A 23,254-nucleotide genomic window follows, 5' to 3' on the forward strand; every position below is an offset into this window, starting at 1 on the left:
ATTATTATCGAATTTTAAGATGATCTGAAGCATGGGAATATTCCTAGATAAAATACGTATACAACGTTAACGTACCTACATGTATTGACCTCTGATTCAGAACATCAGGGAAATTGTATGAAAGCAGGAAAAGGGAAGTTCTTTAGTGATGTCAGATGGAGACTGTTACAATATCCATGTTCCCTAGTAATTCCTGTGAATCAGTTCCCATCACGTCCGTTTTAAGCAGATTTTCACTGATATGAAGATAAATTCAGGGTCATTATATGTCCTTCCAGTAACACATTGTTCATAATTACATCCTGGTTTTGAAGTGGATAGGTATATATATATACGAGTAAAACAGAGTACTCATTGTAACACATGTACATCGGACTCTGAACAACCAGCCTACTTAAACAAGTTATCAAACGACATCGGCTGGAAACAGTAAGTATACTGATTTATATCTTTTCTTTTTCTGTAAATTTTGATTCCGATCGAGAAAATAATGTCCTTGGTGCGACCAATTTTATGTATTCGTTTGTATATTTTCGAATGATAATTATTATATTTTTTCTTTTTTGACAGATTGTATATAATGCGTCATAAACAAAAGTATGCTCTTGAAATATTCCGAGTTTTCTCTAGTCCTGATGGTGTCAGGGCCAGAGAAAACTCGGGCTACCCTTTAAAGTGATATCTTACATGTTTGTATACAATTCTTGATATTCGGCCCATTTCTACTATGATATAAATACCAGCGTAGAAAAAATGTTCACCCATCTTAAACCGTATAATCTCGCATAGATTTTTCTTTTAATTCGCTTTGAATTGTTTAACTTTTCTTACGCAGAAAGCGTAGATATAATGTAGTAGATGAAGGGAATGAAGAATGCTAGCTATTGAAATGAGAGAAATATGCATTCTATTGAATGACTATAGAGGGAAAATATTAAAATAAACTGCTGGTGACCTCATATTTTTCGCTGATACGATCGTATAGAATCGGAAACAGCAAGTCTTAGTCTTTGGTTCTACTATGTTTTATGAACACCAAATGTAGGTAAATCTAACTTTAATTTGTGGAAGGGGTTCAACTTTAGTTGTGTTCAACTAAATAAAGTTATGAAAGCCCACACTTTGATAGTTACAATGTTTTATTTCGTTCTCGTTACATACACATGTGTATAGAGAAGCAATAATGGTGTTACATTTGATGCAACAGTACATTCATAAATTTATTTATGGGATGGAAGATATAAATCGGATAATATTAATGTATCATTTTAGCAAGTCAGTATCATTAGTATTCTTTAAAGATTGGACTATAATTACATTTATTCTCGAACAGAAATAATCTCCAAAGTAAAACCCTCCTTAACTGATAAATTTAGTACTTTATAACAAAAAGTTCAACTCATCTCCATCCTTTCCATTCTTACGATATATGCAAATTCTGTCTTTTCGTGCAATAATATTCCACATTCCTGTTTCAATCATATTTATGGTTCGTCGTTCTAAATGTACATAGCATTATCAAGTCTCCATAATCTAGCTGTCCATTTTAACATCCTTCCTCTTTACTGATGTTTGCACTCAGTCTGTAACTCTAGTTGCGTGTGAGTGCATGTCATGGAGAAGGGTCTGAAGTAGTTCATGTAGATGTACTTAGATACCGTCGGACATATGTGAGGAACTTCCTTAAACTCTAAGTAAAATTCTTGGCAGTTCTATTTGAATTTGATCAAACATCACTCTATTGTAATGTTTTATTTATTGATATATTGATCTTTTTATGGCTTAAGCATCGTCGGAAATCCACGAGACTTTGGTTTGTCGTATCCTTAACGACAGAACAGAGACACGTGGGTTAACGACAGAACAGAGACACGTGGGTTAACGACAGACCAGAGACACGTGAGTTAACGACAGAACAGAGACACGCGGGTTAACGACAGAATAGAGACACGCGAGTTAACGACAGAACAGAGACACGTGGGTTAACGACAGAACAGAGACACGTGGGTTAACGACAGAACAGATACACGTGAGTTAACGACAGAACAGAGACTCGTGAGTTAACGACAGAACAGAGACACGTGAGTTAACGACAGAACAGAGACACGTGGGTTAACGACAGAATAGAGACAAGTGGGTTAACGACAGAACAGAGACACGTGTGTTAACGACAGAACAGAGACTCGTGAGTTAACGACAGAACAGAGACACGTGAGTTAACGACAGAACAGAGACACGTGAGTTAACGATAGAACAGAGACACGTGAGTTAACGACAGAACAGAGACACGCGGGTTAACGACAGAACAGAAACACGTGAGTTAACGACAGAACAGAGACACGTGGGTTAACGACAGAACAGAGACATGTGGGTTAACGACAGAACAGAGACACGTGAGGTGACGACAGAACAGAGACACCTGAGTTAACGACAGAACAGAGACACGTGAGTTATCGACAGAACAGAGACACGTGGGCTAACGACAGAACAGAGACTCGTGGGTTAACGACAGAACAGAGACTCGTGGGTTAACGACAGAACAGAGAAACGTGAGCTAACGACAGAACAGAGGCTCGTGAGTTAACGACAGAACAGAGACACGTGTGTTAACGATAGAAGAGAGACACGTTGGTTCCCCATGGTGAAGCTTGATTTCGATCAATGATATTTTAACGGCATTTTACACCTCATTCGTGCCAACAAATTGGTCAAATATCAAAAATTGCAAATCAAGACAGTATCGAATGCAGACTGAACTGAATAAAATGGAGTATGTTTACAGTGTTACCATGCTCACCCATTCATAGATTTTTTACGAATCGTTCAACACAAACATATGTGAACACTTATACTACATGTATATTCAAAGATGTGTAGGAATGACGCAAAGTGTTCATTAAACAGTAATTAAATATGTCCAAACTGTTTAACATGATATTTTCATCAATTTAAAAACATTGTTATTTGATGGAAAGTATATTAGTAATTTATCACATGTCGGAATCATTGTAAGTTGTAACACAAGAACAGAGACAAAAACATTCTGTGTGGTGTGTCATAAACACCACCGTGTAGTCATTCGAGACCGAGTAAGTTAATTAGTACAGCTCAACATTGTTTGTTTTAATAATACATGTACACATTATTTAACCACAAACTTTGGAATTTACCGTCAGTTTTGGTTAACCGCAACACGTGTTCTTACCCATAAAATAGTTCTACTTGATGTATGGTAAGCTTTGTTTTGGATTGAAATAGACTCAGTCTCTCCTATCGTACCCAACTCAGAAGTTTTCGTGTTGATACTAAGCTAGCTGATGACATGCAAATATTTCCCCGGATTTCACAGCATATGCAGTAACTACTACTAAGATTTTAAAGATTTATCTTTTCAACTCGGGCGCAGTGTTGTGGGTAACCAGAGGTCATAAACCTAGTCCCCCTCGTGTTTTTTTTTCTACAAAACATATTTAATTGATGACTTTCACACTCTCTTTTTGCCAAATGTTGAACCTTTGTAATTGTTTGGGAAAGGGCTTTAATAATGTTGTTATAACGTGTGCCCAATACTTTTTGATTTGATTTTAAGGCAATAAAAATATGTTTATATCAATCATTTCCTTTCTACGCCATAATGAAATCGTCTAGTATCTTTCACGTCCGGGCTAATAAGTTTTCGGGCATCAATTTTTGCGCAACACCGCCTTGTCAATATTCTACAGTAAACAGGTAAACGAATCTATTTAATTGCTTATGTACTTAATGCATATGTTGAGAAATTTTAATAAACGGTTAAAAAATCCCTATGGAAACTTTGCACTGAATGCAATGGCCGCAAATATGACCAACTATATAATTCTACGAAAAGTTAAAATTTCAAGTTTGTACGTCCTTGCATAATGTTGCTTGTTGTTTGTTTGTTTGTTTTTTTTTTTTTTTTACCATATTCGACCACAGAGGTCTTATGAATTAATATAACCTCACTATTTGCGCAAAAATTGACAGGAAACCTTAGGTATTACAAGTATGTCGTTAAATGTCGGTTGTAGTATTGTCGGAAGTTAGCAATACTTGTCCCTCTTAAGAGAACGTCCTTTTGTTGTTGCCAACGATTATTCAATTAAACACTGATGGTTACCAATGACTTGGCGTTTCATTTCGGAAGACATATAAAGGTGATGGGGACAAACGGTAACACATAACTAATGATGCGCTCTAGCAATTTTCACTGTATTGGACTTTAATGGAAAATGTATGCATTCATATAAAATATTAAGAAAACTAGAGGATGGCGCATCGATATAAATGTTTTACAGTTTTTTGGCGGTTTGATGTGGAACAGATTTTCTGAATCTGAAAAGGAGGAAGTATGTAAATGATTTACATTTGATTGACGGTTTAATGGGAAATAAGTTTACTGAACTTAAGGGGGAAAAGAAGACGGCAAATCAAAAAGTGGGCGTTATATTGAGATTTTACTGTAGCGGTTAGAGCATTCCTCACTCCAGAGCATAATGGTATGCCTATTGATGCAAATGTCGCCATCGTTCACGCTATGAGTTGACGAATGTACTGTTTGTCTGGTTGTAAAAGAATGATCAGCTTGATGTAAACGCAAAGAAAATGTCTACTCTAAATTCAGGGGGAAATATTCAAATATAAAATGTATATATATATATATAAAGAAAAAAACAGTATTGCCCGGTAAAATATGATAAAAGCTCACTCCCTTACACACCTACACACAGAATATCAAAAAAATTCTCAAGCTTTGTGATTTGGATTTTTTTATCAATAATGACGGTATCAGGAAGGATGGCAATTATGGCTATATCTGGTTGTTCGGACTATGTATGTGAAACGGAAAGGAGACTGCTATTCGAGGTCTGTGACAATTTAACACGATGTTCTCTCACACAGCTCATGTTGATTGTTTTTATATTAGTCTACTTCCCTCAAAAAATAACTCGAATTTCATTAAAAAGGGGAGGGGAAATATATTTCGGTTCTTCTCATTATCACATGTTAAATGATATCGTCATTTATTTAATCATTTCTTCTTATTATTATTTTTTTTTTTTTTTTTTTAAATTCAGTATTTCTTATTTACATTATTTACGTGTTTATTGTCTAATGTCAATTTCATGGGAAAACTGGTCACAAAGTGTATACGTTCTAGATCTGTGTATCTCATATCAGAATACTGTTACAGGTCACGTACACATTCTAGACCTCATAAATCTTGATAAACATATGACACACGTGTCATTGGTGACCAGAACGGAAGTTATGTGTACTTGTATCATGCACTCTGCTCGCTATATAACCTCGGTTGATTCATTCCAGCTTGAACGTTTTGACCTGTAAGTGGTGTTAATCATCGTCGCGAGATCAAAAACGCCCAATAGTACTAAGTACATGCTTATACTATATATTGAAACAATGTGCTATGGAGTGCTGTATGAATGTCAAATAATCGAATAAAAAAGTAGATCATTTTGAGGAAAATGGGGAAAAAACGTATTACTAACGACAACAGCGGTTGGTTGATTCGATTGATAAACATCCTATCAGCACAGTTGTAGCATTTGAAAACGGCCTCTACTTGGAGAGATCTCATTAACTGTGACGTCATGTGGGCACTTTGGATGGCATCATATTCTACCAGGTTAATGCGCAATTAAGTGTGTATATACTGGCACCAAAAAGGGCTGAGAACGTAGCAACTGTCGAGGAAAAATACATTATTATCAATTGGTATTAAGTGTAATTGTCCTTGGCACCTATTGACTTATTGACGTTATTGAAGGGGTTATGATGATAGTCGGTCCATATCTGGTTTTAAAAGGGTTAATGAAACATCTGAAACCTTCGGATTACTATGCCTCGTGCGCTTCATAGATATCAGTAATTAACATATCCATGAAATTCATTTGATATCCGTCAAAAAAACATACTTCTGCGTTACTGCCATTGTTTTATATGTTGTCTTATGTTGTTGTTGTCTTATGTTGTTGTTGTCTTATGTTGTTGTTGTCTTATGCTGTTGCTGTTGTCCTATGCTGTTGTTGTTTTCTTATGTTGTTGTCTTATGTTGTTGTTGACTTATGCTGTTGTTGTCTTATGTTGATGTTGACTTATGTTGTTTTGATGTCTATGTTGTTGTTGTCGTCTTATGTTGTTGTTGTTGACTTATGTTGTTGTCTTATGCTATTGTTGTTCTTGTTGTTTTCTTATGTTGTTGTCTGATGTTGTTGTTGTCTTATGCCGTTGTTATTGTCTATGGTGTTGTCATATGCTGTTGTGTTCTTATGTTGTTGTTGTCTTGTTGTTGTCTTATGCTGTTTTGTTGTTGTCTTATGTTGTTATTGTCTTAATTATGTTGTTGTCTTATGCTGTTGTCTTATGTTGTTGTTGTCTTATGTTGTTGTTGTCTTATGTTGTTGTTGTGGTCTTAAGTTGTTGTTGTTTTAAGTTGTTGTTGTTGTTGTTGTCTATGTTGTTGTCTATGTTGTTGTCTATGTTGTTGTTGTCTTATGTTGTTGTTGTCTTATATGTTGTTGTTGTCTTATGCTGTTGTTGTTGTTGTTGTCTATGTTGTTGTCTATGTTGTTGTTGTCTTATGTTGTTGTTGTTGTGGTCTGAAGTTGTTGTTGTTGTCTTAAGTTGTTGTTGTTGTCTTATGTTGTTGTTGTTGTCTTATGTTGTTGTTGTTGTTGTTGTTGTTGTTGTCTAATGTTTTGTCTTATGTTGTTGTTTTATGTTGTTGTCCGTTAACTTTTCGAATAAGATATTTAAATTCTATTGATTATCTTCATTTTTTTCAGATAGCCAAGCAAATGATGGAAGTCTCAACGGAAAACCAAACAATGTATATTTCAACACAAAAATTGCTTACGTCATCAGTCAAGCATGTCACAGACCAAACAACGACATCGATGAGTATTCTGATCGATCAAACAACTTATTTCTCCCAAGATGTGCACATGAATGGAACTATATCTGAAAATGATAATTTCATGTCCAATTCAGAAATTGCACAAAAACTGCTGCCTGTCACCATTTATATTTACATTTTAATGTGTTTTGGCCTTCTTGGAAATTCGGTGGTAGCATATGTGTATATATTTACATGGAAATCAACAACCGTCAAATATTTCATTGGTTACTTAGCAACACTCGACCTGATCACTTCCGGTTTGTGCATGCCACTGGAAATTGTCTTGTATACCAATCCGATAACAGCCAACAGTAGCGACCTCTGTCGGATTTTACGATTTTCACGTGGTGTGACGTCGATCGCTGCAGGTTTTATGCTGATAGTGATAGCAGTTGACCGATATTTACGTGTGTGTAAATACACAGAGACTCAGATCTCAACCACTCTCGCTAAACGACTGTGCATTCTATCCCTACCTGTATCTCTCAGCATATCATGGCCTGCACTGTTTGTCTTCGGAAACTTCGACCGAAGAACTCCTCCAGATATTATTCTTCAGACTTCCTGTAGCACAGTTCAGCACCTACGAGGGACGATATATCCTCGTCTATACTTCAGCATGATGTTCCTCATATTCGTCATTGTGTCTACATGTTTATTTTTTTTCTACATCTCAGTCGGTATTAAACTCTGCCGTCTTCGATCAAAGTCTAAGCTTTCCATTTCAAATGTGATGACTGAAAAATGTAAACAAAGTCAATCCGGCAATTGCCTACCTGACCTGTCAACAGAGGTATCTCGTTCAAACACATTAAAGAACCAGGATAGGAACATCCGAAATCCAGCCGTTCGGAAATCCTCATATGTGGATTTATCCAAAGTCTCCGTTAATTTGAAGCTGATGCGAAGGCGATCTACTCGGATCATGAAAAGTCAGAAAACATCGCTTACCCTGTTTCTAATCACAGCGCTTGAATTTATCGGTTTTCTTCCCTATGTTGTTCTTATGATGTGCACGTCTTTTATACCGCATTTCCCGGGAAGATTATCAGAATCCCAGCAAATCTGGTACAATATTGGTTTACTGTCGTATTTTCTTGGTAACGCATTCAACCCTGTAATATACGGCTTTTTCAGTGGAAATTTTAGGCGAAAATGTGTGGAAATATTGCAATCCGTTCGAAATACTAAGAACGAACGTCACACGTGTAGTTCTGTTACAGACAAGAGAGTATCTACATCTAAGTAAGAAAAGGCTATAACGGCTCAACGTCAGCCTTTTTTCCCCAAATCCGTAGCATTTGGAATAAGCCACCGATTGAAAACTTTTTGAACAGAGAAAGTTAAAGATTGTATACACTGTCCTTGATGTCTCCAATAAACGATTTACCTACACAGTAAAAAAAAAACACTCTACAGAGGATGACACATTAGTCACCTCATATGGAGGTCTTACGTACTATCATAGTAATCACCCAGAGGTCACCCAGCCCGCGCCCATGTCCGTTCCAGGGAGCTGTCTGATCCTTAGGAAACCATGGTCAATAATATACTGGCACGATCACATTCTTGGTGATTGGTATTATGCATGCCTCGGTCGGTAACGGTCATCTTTGCTCCATAAATCATCATATCGATAGAAGCAAAGTGTCATAATTGTTTTATTACATTGCGTTATCAAAACAAGAACACAGAATGCTAAATCAGAGTCTCTGGCTAAATGTATGATCTCATGCAATTTAAATTGCATCTAATTCCATTAGAAGATGTTTTCGACATGTCGTCTCGTAAACCGTAGGGTGGAAGGCAGCGAAACTTTACATGAGTGTTCGTAGCGCCCAAGAGTGTGTTTGTTTTTTGATCGGTCATTTTCGACCAGTTAGCTGAACCGAGGCCTCTGATTGGTCAAAATTTAGATATTGTCCGATTTTGGTGAAATTTGGAATGACATTACAACATTATTGCTATTGTAATAACGACATCACCACGCACGTGCAAGACATTATCACGTGATCGATAGTTCATAGCGCCCGAGAGTTAAACGAAGGGACGTAACTCTGGTATATCTAAATGTACAAAGTTAATTGGACTTCCAGGCCTGTTTTATCATCTTTGATGAGGTCCTCATTTGATGTAAACTATAACTTAAATGAAAAGAAAATCAATTCAAATTCTGAGTAAAATATATTTTACATGAAATTCATCAACACAGCAAGATAATTATAATATCCATTCAGTTTTATATATGTTTGTATAAAGAATGCTGCATTATGATTGGTCGAGTTTTCTTTTCATGCCTTTATGAGAGACAAAAAAAACGTGTGAATGATGCGAAAACTTGAGGTCACAATACGACCATTGACGTTGCGTATTTATTTATTCTTAAATGAAATATAGTTTCTGAAATTAATCATAAGTACTGATGTCAATATATTTTATACGGGTATGTAAAATTTGTTTACAAACTGTATGAATTCTCGTAGCGGATTCCTACAAAAGTTTGCAAACAATTTGTTTGTTCATACCCCTATGAAACTAAACAACTATTGAAATCAATGCTTAGATAAGATGTAAAATTCACTTGTGTCTTAAGGGAGTGTAAAGTCCGGATGATTTCATAAATGGAAATGTTTTATTCAAAAGCCTAAGTTCATTGTTTCCTGAATAAATATACACACTTGAATTTAAATGACGGATTACTGGTTTTATTTAAATGCATGTTCGAGTTAGTTCTCATTTCATGGTATATATGTTAATTATACAATGTATAAGTGACACCGATAGTGAGTCATTGTCTTCCGAGGGCGCTATAGATTCGTTTGTGTAACGAACAATACTGTGTGTCCTTTTCTATCTACCATTACACGTGTTTATGTTAGGGAAGGTCCTTGGGGAGGGGAGGGGGTTAATTTTTTTTTTTTTTTTTGTGAAAAGTTAATCTCTTATAATGGCTGCCATAGTGTACAGTTTTTACGTGCAGGCAACGCGAGGGGTGATCTGTATCCTCTTCTGGTGAGAAAGGATTCCTAATCCGTGCTAAGGGGCTTGTTTTATCGGTATCAGTCAGGTTTTATGTCATCTCATTCTCCTGTTTATCAACTTATTGAAATTTACCATAAAATATGTATTGCCTTAGAAGAAAAAAAACATACTTGCATTTTTTTCTGTGATATATCTAAAGCTTTTGATCGTGTTTGGCACAGGGGTCTAAAAGCAAATTAGAAGCATACGGAATTTTAGAGGAATTAGTAAATTGGTTTAATGATTATCTACATCAGCGTAAACAAAAAGTTTTAACTGGGAATTCTTATTCGGAACTAGGTAATATTGATGCTGGTGTACCACAAGGTTCTATACTTGGGCCGCTTCTCTCCTTGGTATATATTAATAATATTACTGATGTTCTTGATTCCGCCTCTAGATTATTTGCAGATGATACTTGGTTACATTTTTCTGCCTTTTCATGCCACGAAATAGAAACTTTTCTCAACAAGGACCTAGACTCTTTAAATAAGTGGGCTAAACGTTGGTTAGTTTCTTTTAATACTAAAAAAACTGACGTTCTTTTTATTTCTAATTCTATCGATATTGATGAAGATTTGGACTTTATATTTGATGGGAAAGACACTTAAATTCTACAAACATGCATAGGCATTTAGGAGTTGTATTAAATGTATATGGAAAATGGGGAAGTCATGTTGAGAAGTGTTTATTTCAGTTATGAAAAAAATAAATGTCTTACGTAAACTTGAATATATGTTGAAAAGAGATTCACTTTTAAAGATATATAAATTGTCATTTTATCAACGATAAAAAAAGATGTATGTGAATTGTGGGATGGTTGCACTGCTTACGAATCTGAGAAACTAGAAAAAGCGCAAAGAGTGGCGGCTCGAGTTATAACTGGACTACCTTTGTATGCGAGTAATGATTCATTATATTTTGAAACGGGATTAGAAACTCTGTCAGAAAGAAGAAAAAGGCGAAAATTGAGTGTTTTATATAAAATGAAAAATAATTTAACCCCCAGCTATTTATCGGCCCTTTTGCCAAACTCTGTGGGTGTCAACATTCGGGACAACTTACGAAATCAACATGATTATGATATTCCTTCTTTCAGACTTTCGTTAATCTACGTCTTTGGAATTCATTAGATAATGCCATAAAACACTATCTTTTTTAAGTACTTTCAAATCTGCTATATCCGACGGAGCAAATTCGCCGCCACCACCATACATGTATCTTAATTTTGGCAACAAGAATGTAAATATTTTACATACAAGACTCAGGCATCAGTGTAGTTCCTTGAAATATGATTTGTTACATGTTAATATTGTTGACAACCCTTCATGTAACTGTGGACATTCCTGTGAGGATGTTACACATTTTTTCTTAGAATGTAAACTTTATAATGCCGCACAAAACACTAGGTCGTTTAATATATATTTGAAAATTAAAATCTGTCCGTAGACATAAATAAAGAAGTATTCAGACACGTGCATATTTTCATCAAATCCAGCAACAGGTTTTAAGTAAAATGTATTGATTGTATATTATGATTTGTATGCCTTATTAAATGTCATCGTGTAAATATCAATACATGAACTGTATTAGAGGAAAAGGCGTTGATAAGTTGGAAAATCTTGTACCTAATCCTCTGCTCAATTTTGTAATAAATATGTTTAAATCAAAGGATCAGACCGTTCCCTAGCATGGGGCGCCATCTACCGCGGGCTGGGCAGTCTGTAGGACATCCTCGTATGTCCTAAGTTGGACATCACGTGATGGGAAATTCTAGTTAAAGACTGGATTACTATCTACAAGTATTCAGTATACGTTGTAATAATGTTTTGGTGATGATGAAGGAGAGTTGTAACTTGACCACAATATGCTAGATGAAATTATGCTGAACATTTGAGGGAGATGGATTGATATAAGCTATAACCTTGTTTCCAGATCCTTTTGAAAATTATGACCTGATTTATGTATTCTTGTATGCAATTACTGTTTTAACTTATGTTTTTGTTATCTCCGAGATTATCAATTTTCTAAATATGTAATATTGTTTTATAATGTATATCGCAGGGAACATTACTGTCATTTTTTCTCTCAGAGAGCATTTCATTCAACTTAACAAAGTTAACACTTACAAAAAATTAATTGATATTGAAAGCCAGCTCAGAGCGCTCAAAAGAATTGTACAAAGAGCACTAAAGAAAGTAGAGCTTTTCAGTACACATACATTTACAGTTTCTAGAGCCAACATTGGTTAAATTGCGTCATACAGCCGTGTCGTTGTCTACGACTTGTATGAGATGCTGAGAGTCTAAAGTGTTAGTTAATTGGCAGTGAATGTCAAACTGAAAGAAAGTCTTAAGAAATTTCAAAATATGTATGGGTAATTGAAAGTTCTTACAAATTTCATAATTTTCAATGTTTTATTGAAAAAAAAGAAAAGAACAACAACAAAAACCGTCTTGTACATGTAAATAACACTTACACAGACAAGTATTTCTTCCAATATGAGATACATTTCCACATGAACGTTTGTAAAGATGTTCATCGGATAACGTGTAGCGAGGAAAGATGTGTTGACATACACATACTGTGTCTGGTGCATTGACACTGTCGTGTACCCGTTAGGGATTGGTCTTTTAAAGATGGCGGACCATCATTATCACAGAAGATAGAAGTGCACTTTAAGCTACAAATTATTCATTTGTAAGAACAACCTGACTGAGACCGTACAAAGTCGAACTCAGAAATAGTTAAAATTTATGTTACAACATTCGCCGGACACTCTTTAGTTCATACACAACTGTGAATCCTTGTATACTTATATATAGATATATATATATATGTATATACAGTGAACATACTAAAAACTTCTACTGTACAATCGACCAAACCTTGCAAATGCATAATATAGGTTATTGTAATATGATACAGACATTTCTCCACAATAACACACAGGGGTTTGACACGAATTCCAACCCACGGTTGATGATATAAATGTATGTCTTCTGTTAAGGGGTCATTGGATACCCCAGGAATAAGGCCCTCTTTATCTTACTGCAAGTTGATTATAGAAGGCTACTTAAAGTCGGCCTCCTGAAGAATCAGTGATTTTCTTCCATTACTTCTTTTTAGAGGATATTGACCTCTTGTTACACACGTTGGAGTGTCAGAGTGATATTAATAAAACCTTGCAAACCTTGCAAACCTTGCCAAAGGGGAAATTTTAACTTAACGGACTGTGATTGAACAAAGCAATATGAATCATACATACAAATGGAAATAATTTTTAATCATTAACCTTTTGTGAGGTCAATATGGTGTATTGTTACACTTTATCACTAGCCCTCCACCACTGGGTTGCGAGTTCGAAACCTACGTGGGGCAGTTGCCAGGTACTGACCGTAGGCCGGTGTTTTTCTCCTGGTACTCCGGCTTTCCTCCACCTCCAAAACCTGGCACGTCCTTAAATGACCCTGGCTGTTAATAGGACGTTAAACAAAAACAAACCAAACCAAACCAAGTATTGTTATAGGTTGATATAACACCAAATTAACCGAATCCAAGGTTCTAGTTTTTTGTATTAGACATGAAACTTGTTTGCAGAACGGAGGAATCCGACTATAGCTGTCTTCATAACAGGAAATTAACATTCAGGCATTGTGACGTTAAAAATAATCATGACGTCATAAAGACAATATTAACTCGGGTGTTTCTAAAAATAGAAATATTAATATCTCAAAACATTAACTTCCACGTGCACGTGACCACATATTATATCGACTGTCACATGACTAAAACAAGTATATAACTGCCAACAGAAATGTTCACCAACTACCCTAATAACGTTAAATGATACGAAGGATATGTAACGTAGATTTATTTATTTACTACGCAAAAATACCACAATAAAGATACGGTTTTACAGAAATAAAGTCTTGGATTCGTTTGTATACGACTCATAAACTTGACCAGTACAGAAACGACGCAATTAAAGCGTTCTGCTGTAAACACAGGGGGTAGACGCGGACATACATGTATGTCACAAAAAATAAGTGCCAGATAAAAAAAAGTCTCTCCCGAGTATGACCCGTCCCACGACTACATATCCTTGTTAGTCGTGGGGCGGGGTCATACTCGGGACATACCCCGGTAGCAGCAGTACAGTTCACCACACTATAGGGCTTAAAGGCACACATACCACACTCAGTTGTTGAACCCCTCATAAACAAACACTAGATCACAATAAAAAAAAAATATCCTTTTAACCATGCTAAAAAAAAAACGCACACTCTCTCTCTCTCTCTCTCTCTCTTAATTAGCGCCCCTGTGCACCCACAATCCACATAATCGTCATTATTGACGGAGGAGAGTCATTATAAGAAGAAGAATTTAAGCATATATCCGATTGGTGACGTCACAACGTTTACGACGTAAAAGTAACGTAAGAGTAACGAAGTTTGAAATGCTTCAAATGTGCGGACGGTTTTACGCCAGCGTAGTAGCTATTTAGATAAGACCCAGTGGCCAAGCTCGCCAGGTATCTAATCTGACTGAACGTTGTTGTTTGGTGACCATACCTAACCATAGCAAACAGGTGAACGTATACAACAGCAGTACTTCTCACAGGCGCTTGCATAGCGTTCAGGAGAAGCAGACATAATACACGTTTATATTGTCTAGAGTATATCTGATTACCTGTGCTCGTATATGGAGTGGCCTTAGGACATTTTCTATCATTTATGAACACGAATGTAAGTAGTTTGATTGCATTAGTAAGTATATGTTGGTAAATCTTTAATTTGCTTAACTTTAAAACATGTAAGTGCAATTGTGATTGATAAGGACAATATTATACACTCAAATTGTATTTTGTTGAGGAATGTAGCTGACAAATAACAATGGCGGGAAATTCACGGGAACTAGACACACCTTGTGGATTGTGTCATGTTCTGAGGGGAAAACTTATACTATTGCTTAAATACAATTTAGAAAATGTTTTTTTATACGGTACCGAGTCAAAAACCTGATAGGATTATCTGAATGCCTCTCAGGAGGATTTGATAATGTCAGTATAGTGAGATTACAGGATGATTTGCTACTACTGTCTATATGTATCAGTATGTCGAGAGCAAAATCTACTGGTGTCTAAATGTCTGTAAATCGAGAGTAATTTGATACCGATGTCTAAATGTCTGTAAATCGAGAGTAATTTGATACCGATGTCTAAATGTCAGTAAATCGAGAGGAATTTGATAACGATGTCTCAATGTCTGTAAATCGAGAGGAATTTGATACCGATGTCTAAATGTCTGTAAATCGAGAGTAATTTGATACCGATGTCTAAATGTCAGTAAATCGAGAGGAATTAGATACCGATGTCTAAATGTCTGTAAATCGAGAGTAATTTGATACCGATGTCTAAATGTCAGTAAATCGAGAGGAATTAGATACCGATGTCTAAATGTCTGTAAATCGAGAGGAATTTGGTACCGATGTCTAAATGTCTGTAAATCGAGAGTAATTTGATACCGATGTCTAAATGTCTGTAAATCGAGAGGAATTTGATACCGATGTCTAAATGTCTGTAAATCGAGAGGAATTTGATACCGATGTCTAAATGTCTGTAAATCGAGAGGAATTTGATACCGACGTCTAAATGTCTGTAAATCGAGAGGAATTAGATACCGATGTCTAAATGTCTGTAAATCGAGAGGAATTTGGTACCGATGTCTAAATGTCTGTAAATCGAGAGGAATTAGATACCGATGTCTAAATGTTTGTAAATCGAGAGGAATTTGATACCGATGTCTAAATGTCTGTAAATCAAGAGGAATTTGATACCGATGTCTAAATGTCTGTAAATCGAGAGGAATTTGGTACCGATGTCTAAATGTCTGTAAATCGAGAGGAATTTGATACCGATGTCTGTAAATCGAGAGGAATTTGATACCGATGTCTGTAAATCGAGAGGAATTTGATACCGATGTCTGTAAATCGAGAGGAATTTGGTACCGATGTCTAAATGTCTGTAAATCGAGAGGAATTTGATACCGATGTCTAAATGTCTGTAAATCGAGAGGAATTAGATACCAATGTCTAAATGTCTGTAAATCGAGAGGAATTAGATACCAATGTCAAAATGTCTGTAAATCGAGAGGAATTAGATACCAATGTCTAAATGTCTGTAAATCGAGAGGAATTTGATACCGATGTCTAAATGTCTGTAAATCGAGAGTAATTTGATACCGATGTCTAAATGTCAGTAAATCCAGAGGGATTTGATACCAATGTCTGTAAATCGAGAGGAATTTGATACCGACGTCTAAATGGCAGTAAATCGAGAGGAATTTGTTACCGATGTCTAAATGTCTGTAAATCAAGAGGAATCTGATACCGACGTCTAAATGGCAGTAAATCGAGAGGAATTAGATACCGATGTCTAAATGTCTGTAAATCGAGAGGAATTTGTTACCGACGTCTAAATGGCAGTAAATCGAGAGGAATTTGATACCGATGTCTGTAAATCGAGAGTAATTTGATACCGATGTCTAAATGTCTGTAAATCGAGAGGAATTTGATACCAATGTCTGTAAATCGAGAGGAATTTGTTACCGACGTCTAAATGGCAGTAAATCGAGAGGGATTTGATACCGATGTCTGTAAATCGAGAGGAATTTGATACCGATGTCTAAATGACAGTAAATCGAGAGGAATTTGATACCGATGTCTAAATGTCTGTAAATCGAGAGGGATTTGATACCGATGTCTAAATGTCAGTAAATCGAGAGGAAGTTGTTACCGATGTCTAAATGTCTGTAAATCAAGAGGAATTAGATACCGATGTCTAAATGTCTGTAAATCGAGAGGAATTTGATACGATGTCTCAATGTAATCGTAATCGAGAGGAATTTGATACCGAGTCTAAATGTCTGTAAATCGAGAGGAATGAGATTACCGCTGTCTAAATGTCAGAAAATCGAGAGGGATTTGATACCGAAGTCCTAAATGTCACTGTTAAATCGAGAGGAATTGGTACCGATGTCTAAATGTCGTTAAATCGAGAGGAATTTGTACCGGATGTCCTGTATAATGAGAGGAATTAGATACCGATGTCTAAATGTCTGTAAATCGAGAGGAATTTATACCGATTTGTCTAAATGGCTGTAAATCGAGAGGAATTTGTTACCGATGTCTAAATGTCTGTAAATCGAGAGGAATTAGATACCGATGTCTAAATGGCAGTAAATCGAGAGGAATTTGATACCGATGTCTGTAAATCGAGAGGAATTTGATACCGATGTCTAAATGTCTGTAAATCGAGAGGAATTTGGTACCGATGTCTAAATGTCTGTAAATCGAGAGTAATTTGATACCGATGTCTAAATGTCTGTAAATCGAGAGGAATTTGATACCGATGTCTAAATGTCTGTAAATCGAGAGGAATTTGATACCGATGTCTAAATGTCTGTAAATCGAGAGGAATTTGATACCGACGTCTAAATGTCTGTAAATCGAGAGGAATTAGATACCGATGTCTAAATGTCTGTAAATCGAGAGGAATTTGGTACCGATGTCTAAATGTCTGTAAATCGAGAGGAATTAGATACCGATGTCTAAATGTCTGTAAATCGAGAGGAATTTGATACCGATGTCTAAATGTCTGTAAATCAAGAGGAATTTGATACCGATGTCTAAATGTCTGTAAATCGAGAGGAATTTGGTACCGATGTCTAAATGTCTGTAAATCGAGAGGAATTTGATACCCATGTCTGTAAATCGAGAGGAATTTGATACCGATGTCTGTAAATCGAGAGGAATTTGATACCGATGTCTGTAAATCGAGAGGAATTTGGTACCGATGTCTAAATGTCTGTAAATCGAGAGGAATTTGATACCGATGTCTAAATGTCTGTAAATCGAGAGGAATTAGATACCAATGTCTAAATGTCTGTAAATCGAGAGGAATTAGATACCAATGTCTAAATGTCTGTAAATCGAGAGGAATTAGATACCAATGTCTAAATGTCTGTAAATCGAGAGGAATTTGATACCGATGTCTAAATGTCTGTAAATCGAGAGTAATTTGATACCGATGTCTAAATGTCAGTAAATCCAGAGGGATTTGATACCAATGTCTGTAAATCGAGAGGAATTTGTTACCGACGTCTAAATGGCAGTAAATCGAGAGGAATTTGATACCGATGTCTGTAAATCGAGAGTAATTTGATACCGATGTCTAAATGTCTGTAAATCGAGAGGAATTTGATACCAATGTCTGTAAATCGAGAGGAATTTGTTACCGACGTCTAAATGGCAGTAAATCGAGAGGGATTTGATACCGATGTCTGTAAATCGAGAGTAATTTGATACCGATGTCTAAATGTCTGTAAATCGAGAGGAATTTGGTACCGATGTCTAAATGTCTGTAAATCGAGAGGAATTTGATACCGATGTCTGTAAATCGAGAGGAATTTGATACCGATGTCTAAATGTCTGTAAATCGAGAGGAATTCGTTACCGACGTCTAAATTTCAGTAAATCGAGAGGAATTTGATACCGATGTCTAAATGTCTGTAAATCGAGAGGAATTTGGTACCGATGTCTAAATGTCTGTAAATCGAGAGGAATTTGATACCGACGTCTAAATGTCTGTAAATCGAGAGGAATTTGATACCAATGTCTGTAAATCGAGAGGAATTTGGTACCGATGTCTAAATGTCTGTAAATCGAGAGGAATTTGATACCGATGTCTGTAAATCGAGAGGAATTTTGTACCGATGTCTAAATGTCTGTAAATCAAGAGGAATTAGATACCGATGTCTAAATGTCAGTAAATCGAGAGGAATTTGATACCGATGTCTAAATCTCTGTAAATCGAGAGGGAGAGATATTTGGATTTTGTATTTCATTTTGTGTGTAGACCCTGGAATTTATCATTATATCCTACCAGAATGACCTGTCATGTTGAACTTTGATTAACATAATATTGATTACAGACGAGTCTATAGTCATTTAGGGAAAATAGGTGCTTTGTATGTATACATTTATATCTGTTAGTTGTTTATAATGTAACTAACCTTATCATCAGCTGCATCATTTGTATTTATACTGGTCTAGATTTAGCGACAAAACTGTTAACATGTGAACAATTGATCAACTAGTTACTTTAATATGTGTAAACCATGCATCAAAAATAAATGACCCCGTGTTGTGAATAAAAAATTGTAACAAAAACGAATGGTCCAAAACAGCACCCTGTTGGACACATGGACACAGTAGTAATCCCGATCAATATATGTTTTGTTAATATCCCCTACCTTGAATATTCCACGAAAAGGTGAACGCAACAGGTCATTCTGGTTTGACTATACACTTGTTTATTATTATTCATTTTTTAGCAATAAATGAAATCTTGATCGCGCCAGCCATCACATACTATAGTTATCGCCATGAATCTGACCTTCCGCCGAGTCACTTCCGATGATTTTGATGACGTCATCGCGATTAGACGGGGTATATATTACGGGCTGGACTATTTGGCGGGAAGGTACCATTCAATGCTGAGAACACATCAAGGCTATGTTGCGATGGACGGCGACAAAATGGTAGGTGTACAGATCGATAATCGTCAAAGTCAATATATCGTTCTCCAGTACTCCCGGGACGTGATGATAAAGAAAGTAAGTATTCATTTTACAACTTTCCTTCAATTCTTCTTATTTCATTTATATATTTTTTATTTATTTATTCATTTTTTTTTCTTTTGTCGCTCAAACTTGTGTGATACTATACATCACTATCGTTGCTGGCGACGACAAACTACCAGGCTTTGTTACATGTAGATTTTACACAGATCACAAATTATAGAATTCTTTTTCGGAATGGTTGACATAGTTATGTAACCTCAGGTGAAGGTTCGAGGAGTCTGGTTCGACAATCCCAACCCGCGTCGATTTGTGTTTCTCGGTGTTGTGTCCTTTGGCAAGACACTGTGACGGGCCACCAGTATGTAGTTCAGTGAAGTAGTCACCAACTACTAAAGGTAAACCTCAAAATGACCCTGTCTGTTCACGGGGCGATAAATCTAGCAAACAAATAAACAAACAAAAATATATTGTGTTTTCTTGCAGGTCGGATTTGCGTGTCTTACTTCCGTTGACGACGGAACCACATCGCTGATTCGTGCAGCACGTGTGCATGAGGATTACGAAGGGAAGGGAGTCTATCGGGGTCTTACTGACTACATCCGTCAAATCGTTTCAACCAACCAAAAATTAAAGCGGAGTGCAGTAGCAATTCATTTGGATACTGATGCTGACCGTCTGATAAAGAAGGGTGCCGTTTTCATAGGGAAACGGGTAAGGTTGCAACATTGTGAGTCGAGTTATATTAAAAGTGTTTGAAGAACGAAAGTCTTCCTGAACATCGTCTAGCAGAGAAGAATTCGTTTTCTCGTGGCAGAGTTTTGTGTGGGGTTTGCTCATCAGAGTGCAATATAGAACCTCTTCTTACTTTCGGTTATGTAATGTAATTGCGAGCTGCGATCCCTCTCAGCACTCTTTCCAATACTCTATCATCAACCATTTGCGAGGGGCGACATGTCCCAAGCACCACTCCGTCTCAATGACAAATACTTCAGCTTGGGGAAAGAATTTATATATTACATATGTGAACTATAAAGCCTCGTATGGCTATATAAAATTGAGAAAGTGTCTAACTATTTTATATGGTAATACCAGGCTATAGAATATACATATGTCATATATAATATCTAACCACAAGCACCTGTGGCAAACACAGTATGATATATTATAGTTGATGTGATTTGACTATTTAGATTAGAGGTTGAACATTCATATTTAAGTCCCCCAAACGAAGATTTTACACTGATTCTTCTTGTTAGATTTTGAAATTTGGTATGTAGGTGATTTATGATACTACAAATATGACTGACGCTTTCTTTTTTAGATTTAAGTAATAGCAGTCAGTTTCTAGCTTCTGATTGGTGCATGTTTGATTTCAATAAACTTGTATTGAAAGGTATTATGGCATAAGAAACGATATTGCGATTTGTTTTAACTTCATTAGCGACTGCGGGTGTAATTTTGGGGGCCTTGTTACAATCAACACTTGTTATTTTGGTTTTTATTTTTGCATTCTTCTTTCTCTTCTTTTTTTTCAATGGTAGTTTAACTAAGTTACTGCTGTTGATGATCAAACTAGCTCCGACATAGACATTCCGCTGGTTTTAATCAGATTGAAATGGCCATGTGTGTTCTTCGTTCAAATCTCCATTATCCTGTTTCGAGTTTCCTCCTCTTTCACATTTTCTTTATGACTTATTTCAGAACGTGCGAGTGTTTGTAGGAACCGCCACATCTACTCTGTCGAAAATCACCAGAATCATTGAAAACAAGCCACTGAATCGAGATGCCCTATCCCGGATATTCACGTGCACAAATCTGTGCTCAAATTTATTTCCGACAGAACGGATTGTATGTAACTGGGTTGCATACAGATTGGTGCCGTCTAATTTAGAATATTTCTACTCAGACCATCACAACGTGATTGGCACCTCTGTGGATCCGGAAGATCTGTCCGGTCAACCACTTTTGTCTGTTGGCATGTCATTCAAATGTGACATAGGAGATGAACTATGCATTGATTTCCATGGTAACATAGGAGAGGGGTCAAAGTTAAAAGAACACGTGGAAAAACATATCAAATTGTCAATAGGTCAACAAGTTGAATCTATTATTATCATGGTAACGTTTGATGCTGTGATGGACAATAGTTTATTGTACAAGACAATGGGGAACTTAACATTGGAGGAAAAAAACATCGGCGTTAGCATGAACATGATCGAAGAAAGCATATAATACATCATTTTGAAATGTGAATTTTTTTGACCAACCAGAAAGCTGGCTGATATTTATACCGACCTAATTATACTTATCCAACCTGTCGTTACAAAAAAAAAAGAAGTTAAAAAATAGTAATAATAGTAAAGGTTCAAGCGGGGAACCCTGTGGCAGACTTATAAGTACATTTGTCATTTGTAATATTTTCTTGTCGACCTTTATGTTACAATATGACTTCTGGAGGTAACTTGTTCACTTTTTTTTATCTCCCCGCCATAAAATATGGGGAAGTACATGTGTTGCCCATGTCCGTCCGTGTCCCATTTCAATGTAAACACCTAGTAATTTCATTCTTTAACATATTATGGTCAAATTTTATGCAAAGGTCATATGGCAGCGGGAGCATTTTCAATATTGTAATTTCTTACAGATATGCAAATGATATTGCATTATTTGGATGCAATCAAAACCGAAGTGGGTTTTCCTCCTCAAACATTACATATTACATGTACTTTAATCAGACCGTAGGTATCTTCTACTGTTTATTGTAATTATCTTTTCGACATTTTTGTCTTTCAAATGATAAAACCACCTGTATATTGTAATGTGTTTTTATGAAATGGATGGTTTATTCTTTTCCACCCTTTGATATATATATTGTCCAATGTGGCCAGATTAAATCATTTGATGTTGGGTTTTTTTTCAAGAGTATTCGTAAGCCCATTCGCGCGATATAATGCGGATCAAGAAGAGCAATGAATATAGGCTTACAGATTGCTCCATAATTTTGAAAAAGTAATGATTTGATTTACATAAACATGTCCCTTTAATTGTGAAAACGATGCCAAAGCCAAGGATGAAATGAACCGAGAATGAAATCTTGAAAACATCTTTCCCTTTTAACAGAATCTGTATTGGTTTAAGTGGCAGGTTATATTTCAGTCGATTATTGTATGAATATATCCATTATCTACGAATCGTCTAAATAGAAATATTGTTCGCATGTAATGTATTAAGACATATTGTCAGTGAATGATAGGGCACTTTATTCAGTTTAATATTATTGTACGTTCTAGTTTCAATAAAGTTATAACATGAATCCCTGCTTTGTTAGCATGCGTTGTACTGTAGGTCATTGGCTATTGAACGGCTTTATTTGAAGATAACAAAAACATCAGCTCTAAATGACTGTTAATACGTAACTCAAGCTACAGCTGTATAATAGTGATAAGTTTCCGGGCGCTTTTATCATGTTGAAAATGAAGCTACATTCTTAATTACCTAGATTTATAGATTTTCTTTACAAATTATTTTCTTTGTTTTCATCTGAATATAATTAATTTTTCTTTGTTTTCATGGTAAATACTCAAATGTGATTGGTCGAAAAATTCTTTTCATTCATCTATGAAAGAAAAATAAATAATGCCGCGAAAAA

At 36.0% G+C, this 23,254-nt stretch overlaps 2 protein-coding genes across 2 annotated transcripts; both read left to right on the forward strand.

The window, feature by feature from the left end:
- Positions 1-312: 312 nt before the first annotated feature.
- LOC117316489 (orexin receptor type 2-like) lies at positions 313-9,629 on the forward strand. Its single transcript, XM_033871097.1, has 2 exons — positions 313-429; positions 6,828-9,629. The coding sequence occupies exon 2, from the start codon at positions 6,840-6,842 to the stop codon at positions 8,187-8,189; it is 1,350 nt and encodes a 449-aa protein (XP_033726988.1). The 5' UTR covers positions 313-429; positions 6,828-6,839; the 3' UTR covers positions 8,190-9,629.
- A 4,973-nt stretch (positions 9,630-14,602) lies between these two features.
- LOC117316490 (histidine N-acetyltransferase-like) lies at positions 14,603-22,920 on the forward strand. The gene is made up of 4 exons (XM_033871098.1): positions 14,603-14,709; positions 19,357-19,563; positions 20,089-20,316; positions 21,307-22,920. The coding sequence occupies exons 2-4, from the start codon at positions 19,408-19,410 to the stop codon at positions 21,835-21,837; spliced, it is 915 nt and encodes a 304-aa protein (XP_033726989.1). The 5' UTR covers positions 14,603-14,709; positions 19,357-19,407; the 3' UTR covers positions 21,838-22,920.
- The last annotated feature ends 334 nt before the right edge of the window (positions 22,921-23,254 follow it).

This window comes from Pecten maximus, chromosome 18 (assembly GCF_902652985.1).
Source record: "Pecten maximus chromosome 18, xPecMax1.1, whole genome shotgun sequence".
NCBI lineage: Eukaryota > Metazoa > Mollusca > Bivalvia > Pectinida > Pectinidae > Pecten > Pecten maximus.

Coding starts and splice junctions, on each gene's coding strand:
- LOC117316489 (XM_033871097.1), top strand. CDS start 6,840: ATGATGGAAGTCTCAACGGAAAACCAAACAATGTATATTTCAACACAA.
- LOC117316490 (XM_033871098.1), top strand. CDS start 19,408: ATGAATCTGACCTTCCGCCGAGTCACTTCCGATGATTTTGATGACGTC. Junction 19,564..20,088: donor CGATGGACGGCGACAAAATG/GTAGGTGTACAG, acceptor GTTTTCTTGCAG/GTCGGATTTGCGTGTCTTAC. Junction 20,317..21,306: donor CCGTTTTCATAGGGAAACGG/GTAAGGTTGCAA, acceptor GACTTATTTCAG/AACGTGCGAGTGTTTGTAGG.